The sequence below is a fragment of the Cuculus canorus genome, chromosome 27, assembly GCF_017976375.1.
Source record: "Cuculus canorus isolate bCucCan1 chromosome 27, bCucCan1.pri, whole genome shotgun sequence".
Lineage (NCBI taxonomy): Eukaryota > Metazoa > Chordata > Aves > Cuculiformes > Cuculidae > Cuculus > Cuculus canorus.
In genome coordinates, this window is record NC_071427.1 from 6,374,074 (window position 1) to 6,388,710 (window position 14,637).

The window sequence follows — 14,637 nt, forward strand, 5'->3', positions numbered from 1 at the left end:
GCGGGGAAAAAGGGGTTTTATGCTGCAGCGATGCTGAAGCCCCATCCCAGGGTGATGGAGCAGAGTAGGAGATAGTCCCCAACAAAATAAGGTGCCTAAAATTGGATGATTTGGGGAAAATCCTAAGGATTTTGGGGTGCTGCGTGGTGTTTTTCAGCACAGGGATAAATCCTGCTGGGGGAGAACTGGATCAGTGGCACGAACGGGAGCAGGAGGCAACACAGAGGTTTGTACCTGGTCTTTGGGGAGCGAGGTGGGGCAGCTTTGGGCTCCCTCCCTTAAGGTGGGGCAGTTTTTGGGTCCCTTCCCAAGGTGTGGAGGTTTTTCAGGGTCCCTCCATCATGAAGGAGCTGGGAGTCAAGTGTCATGCATGGGTGGGATACGGATGTGTCTGGATGGCACCAGTGGCTGGACCAGCCTTGGTAGGGGATGCAGGGGGTCCCGATGTGGGGTTTGGGCAGCACAGGGGCTGCTGCAGCCTGGGGCAAGGATGTGGGGCTGCCCCGGGGGTTCAGGGTCAGGTCGGATGGGGCTTGGAGCCCCTGATCCAGTGGGAGGTGTCCCTGCCCATAGCAGGGGGTGGAGGTGGATGGGCTTTGAGGTCCCTTCCAGCCCAAACCATTCTATGAATCCACTCTGCTGCCCCTTTCACACCGGCACAGATTTAAAATCAATAGCTACAGTTTATTTATTTAAAAAAAATACACAGTTTTAGCCAGTTCCTTATAAAATATCAACCCCTGCTCCTGGGGGGATTTGGGGGGACATGTAGGGCTCTGCCCCCCATCAGCTGAGGGATGCTGTGCCCCATCCTGCCCTGGTTTCACATCCCTGCTGGTCCCGGGCTGCAGTCATGCTTTGGAACCACGACCACGGTGCCGGCAGGGGCTGCAGACCCTCCCCAAATCTATTCACAGCAGCGGGAGAGGTTGCAAGGCACAAGGGGGGTACAAGGGGAGCACCTCGCTCCCTCAGCTGCCTCCAGCCCCGCGCCCTTGGCACTGACCTCGTGGAGTGGCTCCGAATCGTGGGTTTGGGGGCTTTATACAAAATGCACCAAAGTCTTTGGAAGGGGTGGGTGGGGAGGGGGGGTCCCTCGCGCCCATCCTGAAGGGGAGGGGGGCACAGGCTACCCCCGCACCTTGTCATAGTCGCTCACCATCCGCTTGATGTGGAAGAGTTTGTTGCGCAGGGTTTTGGTCTCCAGCTTCTTCGTTTGGTAGCCAGGGCTCTGAAAGGCAGCACAGGACCAGCCTTAGGGGCGTAGGCTGTGGGGAGGGGGCTGCAGCCCGCCCGGGGGGCACTGTTTCCACTCCCCCCCCAGCTGCATCGCACCATCCCAGCCCCATTTTCGCTGGAATCAGAGACCGGCTGCGCTGTGCCCACTCACCCGCTTGAGGTCCTTCAGCCTGTTGTACTCCTCTGCGACATCCTGCGAAGGGAATGGACGGCAAGGGGGTGACAACGGGCTGGCACCACGGCCGGGGGCTGCCGGGGGGTGTCCCATGGGGGACAAGCAGTGACCTGCACCCTGCAGCTTCCCTGAGGCCCCACAGCATTTGGAGCCCTGCAGCATCCCAATGCTTGACAGCACCCATCCCCAGGAGCTGGAGCACCAATCCCCAAACACCCCACATCACCCCGAGGCCTTGCAGCATTCATCCCAGATGCTCCCCACCCTCCCCATGTCTCACAACCCCCACCTCTGATGCCCCGCAGCATCCCAAGGCCTTGCAGCATCCATCCCTGATGCCCTGCAGCACCCTGATGGCCCACGGCATTCAATTCCAAGGTCCTGTAGCATCCCAGATACTCCACAGGATCCATCCATGATGCCCTGCAGCATCCTGATGCTCCACAACATCCACCCCCAAGACCCAGAGCATGCATCTGTGATGCCGTGCAGCATCCTTGATGCCATGCAGCATCCTGAGGCCACACATCATCTCTCCCTAATGCCCCACAGCACCTGAGATGCTCCACAGCATCCATCCCTGATGCCCATCAGTGTCCTGGTGGCCCCACAGCATCCCAGTGACTCCCAGAGAGCACTGACCTGGTACTGGGGGCTGTCCTCGGAGATGCTGTCGAGCTGTTTGCTGAGCTGGTTGAGGCGGTCGCTGATGCCGTCCATCTCGGCGCAGAGCTGTTTGTAGCGCTTCAGATCCACATCGAACTCCTGCTTGTACTTCTGGCGGGTGCCGTCCGACGTGATGGGAGGGTAGAGGCTGCGGGAGAGGAGCCGGGTCAAGTCCCAGAGGGGTGGCTCGGGGCGCAGGGGGGCTCCCAGAGGTGCCCCCTCACCTGGCCCACTGGTCCTGGTCCCGCTCGTCACTGGACTCCACAGCTGTGGTGTAGTCGGTCTCATACTGCGACTCATCCAGCTCCGGGTTGCGCCGGCGTCTGCGGCCACGGCGAGCAGGGGGCCTGGTGGGCTGCTCCCTCACCTTCTCTTCTGCAGGGCTGAGCGCCCGGTCCGGCTGGTCACTACGAGGGAGAAAGCTTGGTGAGCGGGAATAGGGGTGTCCCGAACCCCCCAATCCCTCCCATCCAGGAGGGACAGCAGGAGCAGGGAAGGGATCGTGCCCCTTGGTGAGGCTGCATCTGGAATCCGGGACTCAGTTTGTGGCCCCTCACTCCAAGAAAGACATGAAGGGGCTGGAGCACATCCAAAGAAGGGGAAGGGGCTGGAGAAGAGCGGTTCTGGGAGCGGGTGAGGGTCCTGGGGCTGTTTGGTCTGGAGAAGAGGAGGCTGAGGGGAGACCTCATCGCTCTCTGCAGCTCCTGGAAAGGAGGTTGGAGCCAGGTGGGTGCTGGGCTCTTCTCCCAAGGGACAGGGGACAGGACAAGAGGACACGGCCTCAAATTGCGCCAGGGGAGGATTAGATTGGATATTGGGAAAAATCCCTTCACCAAGAGGGTTCCCAGAGCCTGGCAGAGGCTGTCCAGGGAGATGGTGGAGTCCCCATCCCCGGCGGGGTTTAAAAGCCGGACAGATGAGGTGCTCAGGGATCTGGTTTAGTGGTGGACAGGAATGGTTGGACTCAACGAGCTCAAAGGGCTTTTCCAACCAAGCCATTCTCTGACCCGCGCGCTGCCCGGGCACTCACCCCCGGCTGCTGTAGGTCCCGGAGGGATAATACCCGTTCGGTGGGGGGGAGCTGTAGGCGGGGGGGCTGTAGGGCGGCGCGGCAGTGGGGCTCATCGGCTTCTCCGAGTAGGCGAGCGTGGCCGTCTCGTCGTGCACACTGGCCCCATCCGCCACGTTCTTCACCTGGAGCAGAGAGAGGCGCTCAGCCGTGCGCTGGGACCGCGGGGACACTCGAGCGGGGCACGGCCCATGGCCCCAGGCACGCGGGGACGGACGCTGGTCCCCATCTCATGGGCCTGGAGAAACCTCGGAGCAGCCGCTGCAATCCGGTGTGGGGTCCAGGATAGGGACAGGCAGGGGGAGGAGACCCAGCAGAGCTGGAGCAGGGCGTCCCGCACGGCCACAGAGAGCAGCGGGGTGCCGGGCATGGGGGTGCGAGGCATGGGGCAGCCCCAGGGGCGAGGGGAGAGGCTGCAGGATGTGCCCCGGAGAAGGATCCATGGATCCCAGTGGTGCAGGGGATAATGCCACCACACACGGAGCCACCACAGAGGTCCCATCAGGAGACCAGCACAGATGGACACAGCTCAAGGGGGTCCTGGGACGCCGCTCTGTGCCCCCGAGGTGACACCCCCAGGCTTTGCCGGGGGCTGAATGCTCGCCCCGTCCAGCATCCCCTCTCCCTGGACCCTCGCTGCCCCCCGGCACAGATGGGGCTCCTCAAGGAGGACGTGGGCGTCTGTGCGTCCGTCCCTTCCCCTTCCTTCCTGGCCTCCGGGGGTTGTTTGTGCCGGAAGCTGTCCGGGACCTGGATGCTGGCCCTGGGGACGGCAGCTGGGAGCTCCGGCCGGTGAAGACACTTCCTCCGGCACTTTCCCCTCCATTAATGAAGACACTGTTAATTGGGGGCCACTCCTGCTCCCGTTCCACCAGGCGAGATGGCCACCGGCGTGGGGACAGCCACGTCCCCGTGCCGCGCCAGGACAGAGACAGCTCACGCCCGCTCGAAGGTCACTCATTTATCTCGGTCCTGACCATAAACAGGGAACGAGATGTCTTGGAAGGGTTTCAGACCCCTCATCCCCTCTGGATGTGTCACTGCTGGGTGAGCCCACCCGGCTGGGACAGTGGGGACCTCCAAAGGGGAGGGGAGGGGACCCAGGCCCTGCCGTCCCGGCCCCCAGCGGAGCAGGAAATGCTTTGCCAGGGAGGGACTTGTAAGGAAAATAAATAAAGCAGAACAAAGGTAAAGCAAAATGAAAAATAAATATTAGAGCTCCTCACAGAGCGAGGCGTGGGGACACGGGCGCGGAGCAGAGCCGAGCTTCCGGGCGCTCGACTCTGGGATTGCATGGAACCATCCAGTCCCATCCCCTGCCATGGGCAGGGACACCTCCCACTGGATCAGGGGCTCCAAACCCCATCCAACCTGGCCTGGAACCCCTCCAGGGATGGGGCAGCCACCACTGCTCTGGGCACCCTGGGCCAGGGCCTCCCCAGCCTCACATCAAAACATTTCTGCCTAAGATCTCATCTCAATCTCCCCTCTTTCGGCTTCAAACCCTTGCCCATCATCCCATCCCTGCCCTCCCTGATCCAGAGCTTCTCCCCAGCTTTCTTGTAGCGCCTTCAGGCACTGGAAGCTCCTCTAAGGTCTCCCTGGAGCCTTTTCTTCTCCAGGCTGAACAACCCCAACTCTCTCAGCTCTGTCTGAAGCTTTGAGATAAACACCTTCACCTCGAGCTCTGGTGGGTACCCCAGTGCCTGAGCACCCCAGGTTGCCCCGGTCCCACAGGGATGGGGATGGTGACAGAGACAGCACACACGGTGGGGTCCTGGTTGCCTCAGCTCCCCTGGGGGGTTGGGGAGCCCCTCGTCAGCCAGGGCCTGGCAGCACCCCGAGAGCCACATCCCATGGGATGCTGCAGCCTCCCCGGGCAGCGACTCCTGCGGACACCCTGGCTCGGGGAGCTGCAGAGCGAGGACAGGACGGGGCACATCCCGGGACATGGTGGGGCCAGGCTGGTACCGGCATCTCCCCAGAGCCACGGGCGCCGAGCTGCAGCGGGGGCTTCCCGGCACCCCCAACCCAAGGCACACAGCCTCATCCCAAGCCGGAACGGTGCCGGTTTGGTTGCGGCAGCAGCAGGGTGGCACAGCCCCACGGAGACGAGTTAATCATTGCCGAGACTGAAACCAAACGCGTTGACGGGCAGCGTGGCGCAGCCAGCGTCCCCGAGCACGGGGCGAGCCCAGCGGACAGGGCCTGCGGCCGCGGCGCTGTGCTCCTGGCGCTCGGCCCATCAGATCCCACCCTGTTTGTCTTTCAAGGAGGTTGAGACCAGTTTGCCCAGCCCGGCAGCCTGGCAAAGCCTCGCGTTGCCGAAGATCGGTACCGGCTCGGAAAAAAAACACAGGGTGCCAAGGAGGGACCTGGCGAGCGCCGGGTACGGCATCGCACCGGCGGCGATAACACCGCGCCCCGGGAGCCGCGTGCTGCTGGAGGCAAACACGCCGAGCCGGGCACCGGGGCGGCACAAGCCAGGCAGAACGCGGCTTCTGGCACACAACCTTGGCCAGGGTGGGAAAGGGGAATGGCACAGGCTTGGCACAGCCCCGGTGCCCCTCGGTCCTTGCGCCAGCACATCCCAACATCAGCCCCACTGGGAAAGGGCAGGAGGGGGAAGAACCCCCCAGACTCACCCACTCCTCCACGTTGGGCCCTTCCTGGACCACCGGCACCTTGTCCCAGTAGATGTTCTGTTTCCCGTACTTCCAGATCTTGCTGCGCGTCTTGTGAGCGAAGAAGCAGATGAGGCAGAGCAGAATGACGATGAGGAACCCGCAGACGATCGCCACGGCCTGGAGGGGTGGAGGGAGGGGGCTCTCAGGGTGGGAGTCCCACAAGGCTGCAAAGACCCCATCCCACAGATCCCCCTCATCCCTCTGGGGCTGAGCAAATGTTCCTGAGGTCAGACTCACCCACCACGCAGGAGGAGAGGGACACGGCCCCCCATGCCCAGGCCGTTGGGATGGAGCTCATCAGGGGTTCAAGAGCTTTTGGGGCCACTCAAACAACAAAAGGGGGTGATTCTGGGGGGCAGGACAGTTTCATACAATCATGGAATGGTTTGGGTTGGAAGGAACCTTAAAAATCATCCAGTCCCGTAGGCAGGGACACCTCCCACTGGATGCGGTTGCTCCAAGCCCCATCCAACCTGGCCTGGAACCCCTCCAGGGATGGGGCAGCCACCACTTCTCAGGGCAACCCAAGTGCCTCCCCACCCTCACGGTGAGGAATACTTTCCTGAGATTCAATCTGAATCTCCCTGGCTCCCTCTGGAATCTGTGCAGCACCTGGACCCCACTGCCAGCTCAGCCACGAGCCCACGCTGTGCAGCCGGGTCCCTGCCTGGGGGTTTCCCACGAGTCAGACCCCCACAGCAGCACCGAGGCCGGGGCCGGGTGAGGATGGATGAGGCCACACTTGGCCTCTGCATGGAGCAGAGCAGCTCCCTCCCCCTGCTCAGGGCGCAGGAATGCGGCACAGCCAGCCCAGCTGGATGAGAACCGGCAGCACCCGTCCTACCCATGCGCCACGCAGGATCCCCGCCAGCCCCAGCCGAAACCGGGGCTGATGAACTTGGGTTGGAAGGTCCTCGCTGCCCCACTGACCCCAACCGGGCTCCTAAACTGGGTTGGCAGCATCACGGGTGCTTGGGGAGAGCCGTCACCCTGACCTTGCACCCATCCTGGCACACGCACCCCATTTATGACTGGGGAGACCAAAGTGCCAGATACTGGCTCTGTGCGGCGACGACAGCCCATCCCCTCCCCGAAACTCCGCGGCGCAGGCAGCCGGCTCGCCCTGGTTCCTCCAGCAGCCCCAGCTCACCCAGCAAACAACCGGGCTGGGATCCAGCGCCAGCAGCCCCCAACCCGCAACCGCGAAACCACAACCGGTACCACCAGGAACATTAAAGACAGAGGGGAAACCCCTGGGCTGGCCAGGAACCCCTCCCGAGGGCAGGACGTGCGGTCACCAACGCTCTGCCCTTGCCCAGCGTCAGGTTTGAAGCACAGCAAGGGGTCTGCACCGCCAGTTTGGCAATAAGAAGGTGGGGTCTGGCTGGAATTGGGGGTCCCCCTCACCTCTTGGGGGTCCACGGTGCAGTAGTGGTAGATGTACTGGCTTATGTAGGTGCCGCCGCTGTAGACCTGGCTGCACATGGTCAGCAAGGGGTTGTAGTAGTAACTGCCGGACATCTGCGCCTGAGGGTTGACGCCCACGACGTAGACGATGGAAGCGATGAGCATGACGAAGGCCAGCACGGCGCAGACCACGATGACCACCAGGTAGAAGCGTCGGGAGCGAGAGCTGCGAGATTTGCTGATGCTGGTGACAAAGAGCCCCAGCTGCGCCAGGAAGCAGAGCACCGCCATGGCCATCATGAAGCCGTTGGCCGCCCGCGGGTTGGTGACCCCACCGTAGTAGCTCCCGTAGCCGTAACCATAACTCAACCCGCTGCCGTAGTAGCCGGAGCCATAGTAGCCCCCCAGCCCATTGCCGTAACCCCCCGCAAAGCCGTAGCCGTATTCCCAGGCCAGGGTGGAGGCGACGCAGGCGAAGATGGCAATGCAGAGCAGGACGACGATGGCCTCCAGGATCCTCACCACGCCGGGTGGCGAGGTCCACTTGTAGAAGTGCTGTGGCACGTCCTCGATGTAGTAGGAGCCCGGTGGCGGCGAGCGAGCGCCGTAGTCGTAGCCGTAATCGCCCATGGCGGGGCCATAGGTTGTGGGGGGACCGTAGCCCGTGGGGGGGCTGTCGTAGGACTTCTTGACGAACATGGTAGAGGTGTCCAGCGCAGGTGGGCGGTGGTGGAAAGCCTGGAGATCGATGGAGCTGTCAGAGCTGGTCGTGCACTGGCAGGTGCCAGCACCGGCGCTGCGGCCGTGTGAGGCAGCACTGCTGGGTTTCTCCCTCTCCGCACACCCAGCAGGGACTTTGGTCCCCGTCACCAACCTGACGGCACCGTCAACAACCGCCCGCCCATGCCCAACACATCCGAGTCACCTCATGGGGAAACTGAGGCACACGGAGGAGTGACTCACTCAGCATCTCGTGGCAAACGCGGCCACGGCGCACCCCAGCTCTGCCCCACATGCGAGACACCAGCTGCCCCACGCCCCCCAACCGCCCGACACCGCCTGAACGCACGGGATTGTCTAAATTCTAATTAAAGCAGAAAAGCTCTTACCCGAGGCAGGCGCTAACGCCGAGGGTTTCTCCGTAAGCAGATCTGGCTGGATTAAAAAAAAAAGAATAATAACAACGACACAGGGCACATTAGGAGCCTGGGAAAAAATTGGTTTCAAAAGTTGGGGTTTATCAAAACATGGGGAGCAGCGCAGGGGAAGCTGAACCCTCATGGGAAACGCAACCCAGGCGGCGCCCGGGATCAGGGGGCAGGATCAGGCCCCCGGGGTTGGGTGGTCTGGGGGGTGGCAGCCCTTGACTGGGGGTGCAGGTGTTGTCCCAGAGGTGCCCCCGGGGATCCAATTGCCCCAACACCAGCGATCCCCGACAGATTAACCCCCAGGGCCACAGCCTGACCCCCTCTCCCCCACTGAGGACCCCCCGAGCTACGGCCGTGACGGGGTCCTCTCTCGGAGCGGGGCTGGTTGGGGCTCCGGGAGCAGTTATTGGGGTGCGGTGACACCGGACACCCCGGTGCAGGTAGGGAGACGCGGGACTGGGGGCTCTGGGGTCCCTTGCCCGTGTTGGGGGGCACCGGGGGGGCAGAGGGACCCCCACCCCGCTCCCCCCGCAGAGGCTCTGCCCCTCCCCTTCCACCTACCGGGGTGCAGCACCGGAGCCCCAATGCTGGGGGGGGCGGGACTGCAGGGGACCCAGCGGGGACCCACGGGGCCAGGGGGGACCCCCGTGCCGGTGAGGGAGCCTGGCACGCGTGGGGACCCCGGGGCCAACCGGGACCCCGGCGCCAGGGGGGACCCCGGGGAGCCCTCGGTACTGGTGGGGACCTCGGTGCCCGTGGGAACTCGGTGCCGGTGGGGACCCAGGTCCCGGTAGGGGTCTCAGTGCCCGTGGGGACCCCGGTACCAGTGGACCCCCGGTACCGGTGGGGTCCCAGGTTTCGGTAGGGGTCTCGGTGCCCGTGGGGTCCCCGGTAGCGGCGAGGATCTCGGTGCCGGTGGGAGTCTCTGGTACCGGTGGGGTCCCCGGTGCCGGTGAGGTGCCCGGTACTGATGGGTCTTCGTTGCCCGTGGGGTCCCCGGTCCCGGTAGGGATCCCAGTGCTCGTGGGGGTCCCGGTGCCGGTGAGTCCCGGTGCCCGTGGTGTCCCCGGTCCCGACGGGGATCTCAGTGCCCGCGGGGGTCCCGGGGGTTCCCGGTGCCGGGAGGCTCGGGTCCCGGTGAGTTCCCGGGGGTTCCCGGTGCCGGGGGGGGGGGGGGGGGTGCAGGACGCTCCCCGTGCAGGGCGGGTTTCGCCGGTGCCCCCCCCGGTCCCCCCGGTGCCGGTCCCGGTGCCGCAGCCCCGCTCACCTGCCCGTTCCTCCGCCTCCTCTTTGTTCCCGTTAAAATGGCAGCCGTGCGGGCGCTGCGGCCACCGGAGCGGCGGGGCCGGGACCGCCTCCGGGGAGGGGGGAGAGCGGGGCCGCCCCCGGCTGCGGGGCGGGACGGGAGGGAAGGGGTTAAAGTGAACGGGGTGGGGTGGGGGGGGGGGGGCAGCACCCGGGAGAGGGAACAGGGAGAGCCCCGAGCTGGGGGGGGGGGAAGGGGGGGAGGGGGCAGCACCCCGGGGGGGGAACAGGGGGAGCCCCGAGCTGGGGGGGAGCACCCCTGGGGAGAGCTCAGAGGAGGGGGGGAACAGGGGGAGCTGGAAGAGGGGGGGCACCTCTGGAGGAGCCCCAAGCTGGGGGGGGGCACTCCTGGGGGAGAAGGGGGGGAACAGGGGGACCCCGGGGGGGGATGGGGGGCAGCTCTGGAGGAGCCCCGAGCTGGGGGGGGGGCACCCCTGGGGAGAGCTCAGAGGAGGGGGGGCGGGAACAGGGGGAGCTGGAAGAGGGGGGGCACCTCTGGAGGAGCCTCGAGCTGTCCTCCCCTGGGGGAGAAGGGGAGGGACAGGGGGAGCCCCGAGCTGGGGGGGGGGGGCCATTCCTGGGGGAGCCTGGAGCTGGGGGAGGGGAGCACCAAGGGAGACTGGAGCAGCTGGGGGGGACCCCAGGGGAGTTGGGGGGGGCGTCCGCAGGAGCTCGGAGCTGGGGGGGGGGCACCGAGGGAGAGTGGATAGGGGTGTTGGGGGGACACACCGAGGGAGACCAGAGCTGGGGGGCAGGGCACCTCTGGGAGAGCTTGGAGTTGGGGGGGAGCTCTGCTCTGGGGGGGGGCTCTGGCAAAGCCCCAGGATACCCCCAGGCTTTGGCGTGGGGGCTCTGCTCTGCCCCCCCCCCGTTCCCCCCACATTGTATTCCTTGTGATGAGGGGGGAGTCCCACAGGTGGGGGGGGGCATTTACCCGCTGCCCCCAGTCCTGCAGGTGCCCCCAGGATGTACATTAAGGCACCCCCCCAAAAAAAAATCATGGCTGTGTTTTATTAACCCTGGTTGTGGGCAGTTCTTCTGCCCCGGGGGGGTCCCCACAACGGGGGGGTCCCCCCTAGTCCTCTCGGAGCAAAGCGGGGTCCCACCCAGCACCTGGGGGGGATCTGGGGTGCACAGAGCGCTCAGGGGACCCCAAAACCTGCAGCGCTGGGAGCCTGTGGGGTGGCTGTCAGTTGGGGGGGGGGGCGATGGGGGATGCAATGGGGGATTGCAGTGAGTGGAGGGGTGCAATGGGTGAGGGGGTGCGATAGGTGGGGGTTGCAATGGATGGGGGTGCGATGGGTGGGGGGGTGCAATGGGTGGGGGGGTGCGATGGGTGGGGGGGTGCAATGTGGGGGGTGTGAGGGGTGGGGGGGTGCAATGGGTGGGGGGGTGCAATGTGGGGGGTGTGAGGGGTGGGGGGGTGCAATGGGTGGGGGGTGCGATGGGTGGGGGTGTGATGGGTGGAGAGTATAATGGGTGTGTGCGATGGGTGAGTGTCATGGGTGGAGGTTTCAATAGGGGCTGCAATGAGTGGAGGGGTGCGATGGGTTGGGGGGGTGCGATGGGTTCGGGGGTGCAGTGGGTTCAGGGGTGCAGTGGGTTCAGGGGTGCGATGGGTGTGGGGGTGCAGTGGGTTGGGGGGTGCGATGGGTTGGGGGGTGCGATGGGTGTGGGGGTGCAGTGGGTTGGGGGGTGCAGTGGGTTGGGGGTGCTCAGTGAGGGGGTGGGCAGTGGGTGCGCCCCCTCCCCACCCCCTGGGGTGCTCCGTGCCTCCCCCCGGGTCACGGTCCGTCGGTGCGCAGGCTCAGAAGTAGACGGCGCAGCGGTGGACGGCGCGGTCGAACTCTTGGATCCGCGCCTTGATGTGCGTCAGCTTCTTCTTCAGGTACCGGCAGCGCTGCTGCTTTGCCAGGAGGGCCAAATCCTGCCCACAGGGAAGAGCGGGGCTGTGCTCAGCAGGAGGGACCCCCGCGCTGGGTGCAAAGCACTGGGGGGGCGGCACGGGCACCTCCCCGCTCCCCAGCACAGGTTGCACGTGCTGAGCCCTCACCCTCTTCTTCCTCGCGTCCTCCCACCAGTGGCCGCCCTGAAGGCCACGAGGACTCCCTGGGGCTCAGCCCGGCCCAGCACAGCCCTAACGAGGCACCTCACAGGCCGGGGGGGCTCCGGGGCAGGCGGCCTCCCCGCAGTGCCACGCCGTGAAAACTTGGCCGCGGGTGTAGCCCAGAAATGCTGCTGCTCATTAATCTTCCAGCAGCTGCTGGATGCCTTGGAGCACGGCTCGCGGTGCGGGAACCCCGGTGTCCACATGTCCTCCCGGTCACCTCTACCCAGTGCAGCCCCCCCAGGCTCACCCTCAGTCCCTGCAGAGACCGGCCAAGTCATCACACCCAACGCACAGGGCGACCACCGAAAGTGGAGTCATTAAGGTTGGAAAAGACTTCCAAGATGGTTTGGGTTGGAAGTTGAAATGGTTATAAGGTTGGAATGGTTTGGGTTGGAAGGGACCTCAAAGCCCATCCAGTCCCACCCCCTGCCATGGGCAGGGACACCTCCCACTGGATCAGGGGCTCCGAGCCCCATCCAACCTGGCCTGGAACCCCTCCAGGGATGGGGCAGCACCGCTGCTCTGGGCACTCTGGGCCAGGGGCTCCTTAGCATGAAGAATTCCTTCCTAATGTCTAAGCAAGTCCAACCCAAGGGACCCACCGTCCTGCGCGCGGCCACCTCCAGCTCCCCACGCCTCCACCATGCAGCGCGGACCTCCCCGAGCAGCTCCGTGTACTCCGCCAGCTGGTCCTGGAAGACACCCTTGTAGCCCTCGCGCTGCCGGGGGCTCTGGATCTCTGGGTACTTCCTGCACCATGGCGAGGTGGGAAGCTCAGGGTGCGCGAGGGTGACCTTCTCCCGGGCAGGGAGGTCTCACTCTGTCGGGCGTCACGGGTCCCCACGCCACCCATGGGAGTCATTTACACCACATAGTCCGGGACAGCGCGTGGCCGGGGACCCAACCTAGGGGGAATGGACCTGAACCCCAGCTTCTTCCCATCCTTGGTTGGGGGGATCCTCCATGGGGGTCTCCCTGGTGGCATCACCTCGTCCTCAAAGACGACGCGCCGGGCTCGCGCCGGTGGAGCCTTCGGGAGGGGCGTGAGGCTGTGCGGCCCCTGTGCTGTACCGGGGGGCACGGGGGGGACCACCTGGTGATGGTCCCGGTGATGGGGCTTCCAGGGACCTCCTGGTGCTTCCAGGCCGCCTCGCGCCTCCACGCCCGGAGGGGCAGGGAGCTGCCAGGCAGAGCGGAGGTGAGGAAGATGAGGGCGGCTACGTGCGCCGAGGGGGCCACGGCACAGCCCGCGGGGGCGCGTGGGGAGCAAGGTGGGCACCCCCGACCCCCAGCGAGGACTTCATGGAGGCAAAGTGGGGCCGAATGCCTCCAGCCCAGCCTGGGGGCTCAGCACCCCCACCCCCGGCTCCGTACCCGTGGGCTCCCAGCAGCTTTGGGGTGGTGGGGGTCCCTCGGGTGCGTCCGGCGGCTGCTTCGCTTCCCCACCTCCGGGCTGAGCCCCACTGGAGGAGACGCATCGAGATGAGTGGGGACAGGAGCGAACCCCACAGCGAGGTGACACGGGGACGGTGTTCCCCGCCATCTCTGTGTGCCTCAGTTTCCTCCACGGGGCACATGTGGAGCCTGGCCCTGAGCTGCCTTCCTTCCCATCGCTTGGTGAGGATGGCCACCGACTTGGGGACCCATCAGCAACGCCCCCCCCTGCTGTCCCCTCCCCGCTGTCACCTCCTCCTGGCGCAAGGCCCAGTGCTGCCACCCCATCGTGGCCCATGGGCGAGTGGGCAAGTTGTGTCCCCCCTGCACTGTGTCCCCCTGCACGGCTGCTGGCTGTCCGCTCCACCACGGACCCGCGGAAGTTGCTGGACGTGTGTCCCCCACCCCCGTTGTGTCACCCCAGCGCCGTGTCCCCACCACCACCGAGGACCCACGGATGCTGTTGGATTCGTGTCCCCCCATGCCAGCGTTACCTGCCCGTCTCATGGTGGGACGCAGCCGCACGTCCCTCGGCCGCCGCTGCCCACGGCTGACGGGCACCGCTGCCCGCGGCAGGCACCGGCGGTTAAACATTAACAGCAACGCACCGCCCCGCAGCGCAGCACGGGGCCCCGCGTGGGCAGGATGCGGCCCCTGCCCTCCCCAGGCTCCGTCCTGCTCGGTGGCCATTGAGGGTCGCATCCTGCCCCTGTATGGGTTTGGGCTTTGTGAGGGACTGGTGCTGAGCAGCACCCACATCCCGGGGCTCCGAACAGGCAGCCTGGGTACCCTGACACAGCCGCATCCTGCACCTGCACCGGTTTGGGCTGTGCCAGGGGTTGGTGCTGAGCAGCACCCACATCCCTGGGTACTCTGGGATGGCCGCATCCTGCACCAGGCACCAAAAGGCTGCGCAGAGGGTTGGTGCTGAGCAGCACGCGTGTCCCAGGGCTCTGTATGGGACTCTAGGATGGCCGCATCCTGCACCAGGCACTGGTTTGGGCTGTGCCAGGGGTTGGTGCTGAGCAGCACCCACACCCCAGGGCTCTACGTGGGACCCTGGGTGCGCTGGCACGGCCGCATCCTGCACCGGTTTGCACTGCACAAAGCGTTGGTGCTGAGCACCTGATGCAGTCCCCCCCCCCCATCCACTGAACCCCCAGACCTGCCCCCAGTGTTGGGGGGGCTGCGATCGCCCACCCCTCTCTGTGCCCCCCAGAGGGGTCAGAGCCCCCATTTCAGCCTCCCTGGACTGGGGGGGGAGCCCCTGCAGCGGGGGGGGGCTGCAAAGATCCCCCCTGACCCCCCCAAAACGCCATCGGCCCCCCCTATTGCAGAGAGCAACGCGTGCAGTTCAGCCTCCTTTAATGAGCGCCCCAGCCCCCCCCGGCCCCCCC

At 65.5% G+C, this 14,637-nt stretch overlaps 2 protein-coding genes across 4 annotated transcripts; both read right to left on the reverse strand.

The window, feature by feature from the left end:
* Nucleotides 1-861: 861 nt before the first annotated feature.
* Nucleotides 862-9,746, reverse strand: OCLN (occludin). Its single transcript, XM_054050541.1, has 9 exons — nucleotides 9,659-9,746; nucleotides 8,353-8,398; nucleotides 7,244-7,981; nucleotides 5,795-5,953; nucleotides 3,111-3,274; nucleotides 2,305-2,487; nucleotides 2,057-2,228; nucleotides 1,391-1,432; nucleotides 862-1,231 (listed from the first exon to the last, which is right to left on the reverse strand). The coding sequence occupies exons 3-9, from the start codon at nucleotides 7,940-7,942 to the stop codon at nucleotides 1,130-1,132; spliced, it is 1,521 nt and encodes a 506-aa protein (XP_053906516.1). The 5' UTR covers nucleotides 7,943-7,981; nucleotides 8,353-8,398; nucleotides 9,659-9,746; the 3' UTR covers nucleotides 862-1,129.
* A 1,612-nt stretch (nucleotides 9,747-11,358) lies between these two features.
* OCEL1 (occludin/ELL domain containing 1) lies at nucleotides 11,359-14,267 on the reverse strand. Of its 3 annotated transcripts, none has more exons than XM_054050356.1 (5): nucleotides 13,735-14,267; nucleotides 13,181-13,269; nucleotides 12,673-12,986; nucleotides 12,409-12,556; nucleotides 11,359-11,623 (listed from the first exon to the last, which is right to left on the reverse strand). In XM_054050356.1, exons 1-5 carry the CDS (start codon nucleotides 14,126-14,128, stop codon nucleotides 11,504-11,506), a joined length of 1,065 nt encoding a protein of 354 aa, XP_053906331.1. In that variant the 5' UTR covers nucleotides 14,129-14,267; the 3' UTR covers nucleotides 11,359-11,503. The 3 variants fall into 3 exon arrangements, with proteins under 3 accessions (XP_053906331.1, XP_053906332.1, XP_053906330.1); XM_054050357.1 differs by having other exon boundaries at nucleotides 11,575-11,623; nucleotides 12,409-12,498; XM_054050355.1 differs by lacking the exon at nucleotides 11,359-11,623 and having other exon boundaries at nucleotides 11,657-12,556.
* Between the last annotated feature and the right edge of the window lie 370 nt (nucleotides 14,268-14,637).

What these genes read in the sequence shown, in the direction of transcription:
- OCLN (XM_054050541.1), bottom strand. Translation starts at nt 7,942, where the DNA reads ATGTTCGTCAAGAAGTCCTACGACAGCCCCCCCACGGGCTACGGTCCC. An exon ending in GCACCGTGGACCCCCAAGAG is followed by an intron (nt 5,954 to 7,243) that starts GTGAGGGGGACC and finishes CCACCCCTCCAG; the next exon opens with GCCGTGGCGATCGTCTGCGG. An exon ending in GACCAGGACCAGTGGGCCAG is followed by an intron (nt 2,229 to 2,304) that starts GTGAGGGGGCAC and finishes CCTCTCCCGCAG; the next exon opens with CCTCTACCCTCCCATCACGT.
- OCEL1 (XM_054050355.1), bottom strand. Translation starts at nt 14,128, where the DNA reads ATGCGGCCATCCCAGAGTACCCAGGGATGTGGGTGCTGCTCAGCACCA. An exon ending in TCCCACCATGAGACGGGCAG is followed by an intron (nt 13,270 to 13,734) that starts GTAACGCTGGCA and finishes CGTCTCCTCCAG; the next exon opens with TGGGGCTCAGCCCGGAGGTG. An exon ending in GCTGTCCCGGACTATGTGGT is followed by an intron (nt 12,557 to 12,672) that starts GTAAATGACTCC and finishes GCCATGGTGCAG; the next exon opens with GAAGTACCCAGAGATCCAGA.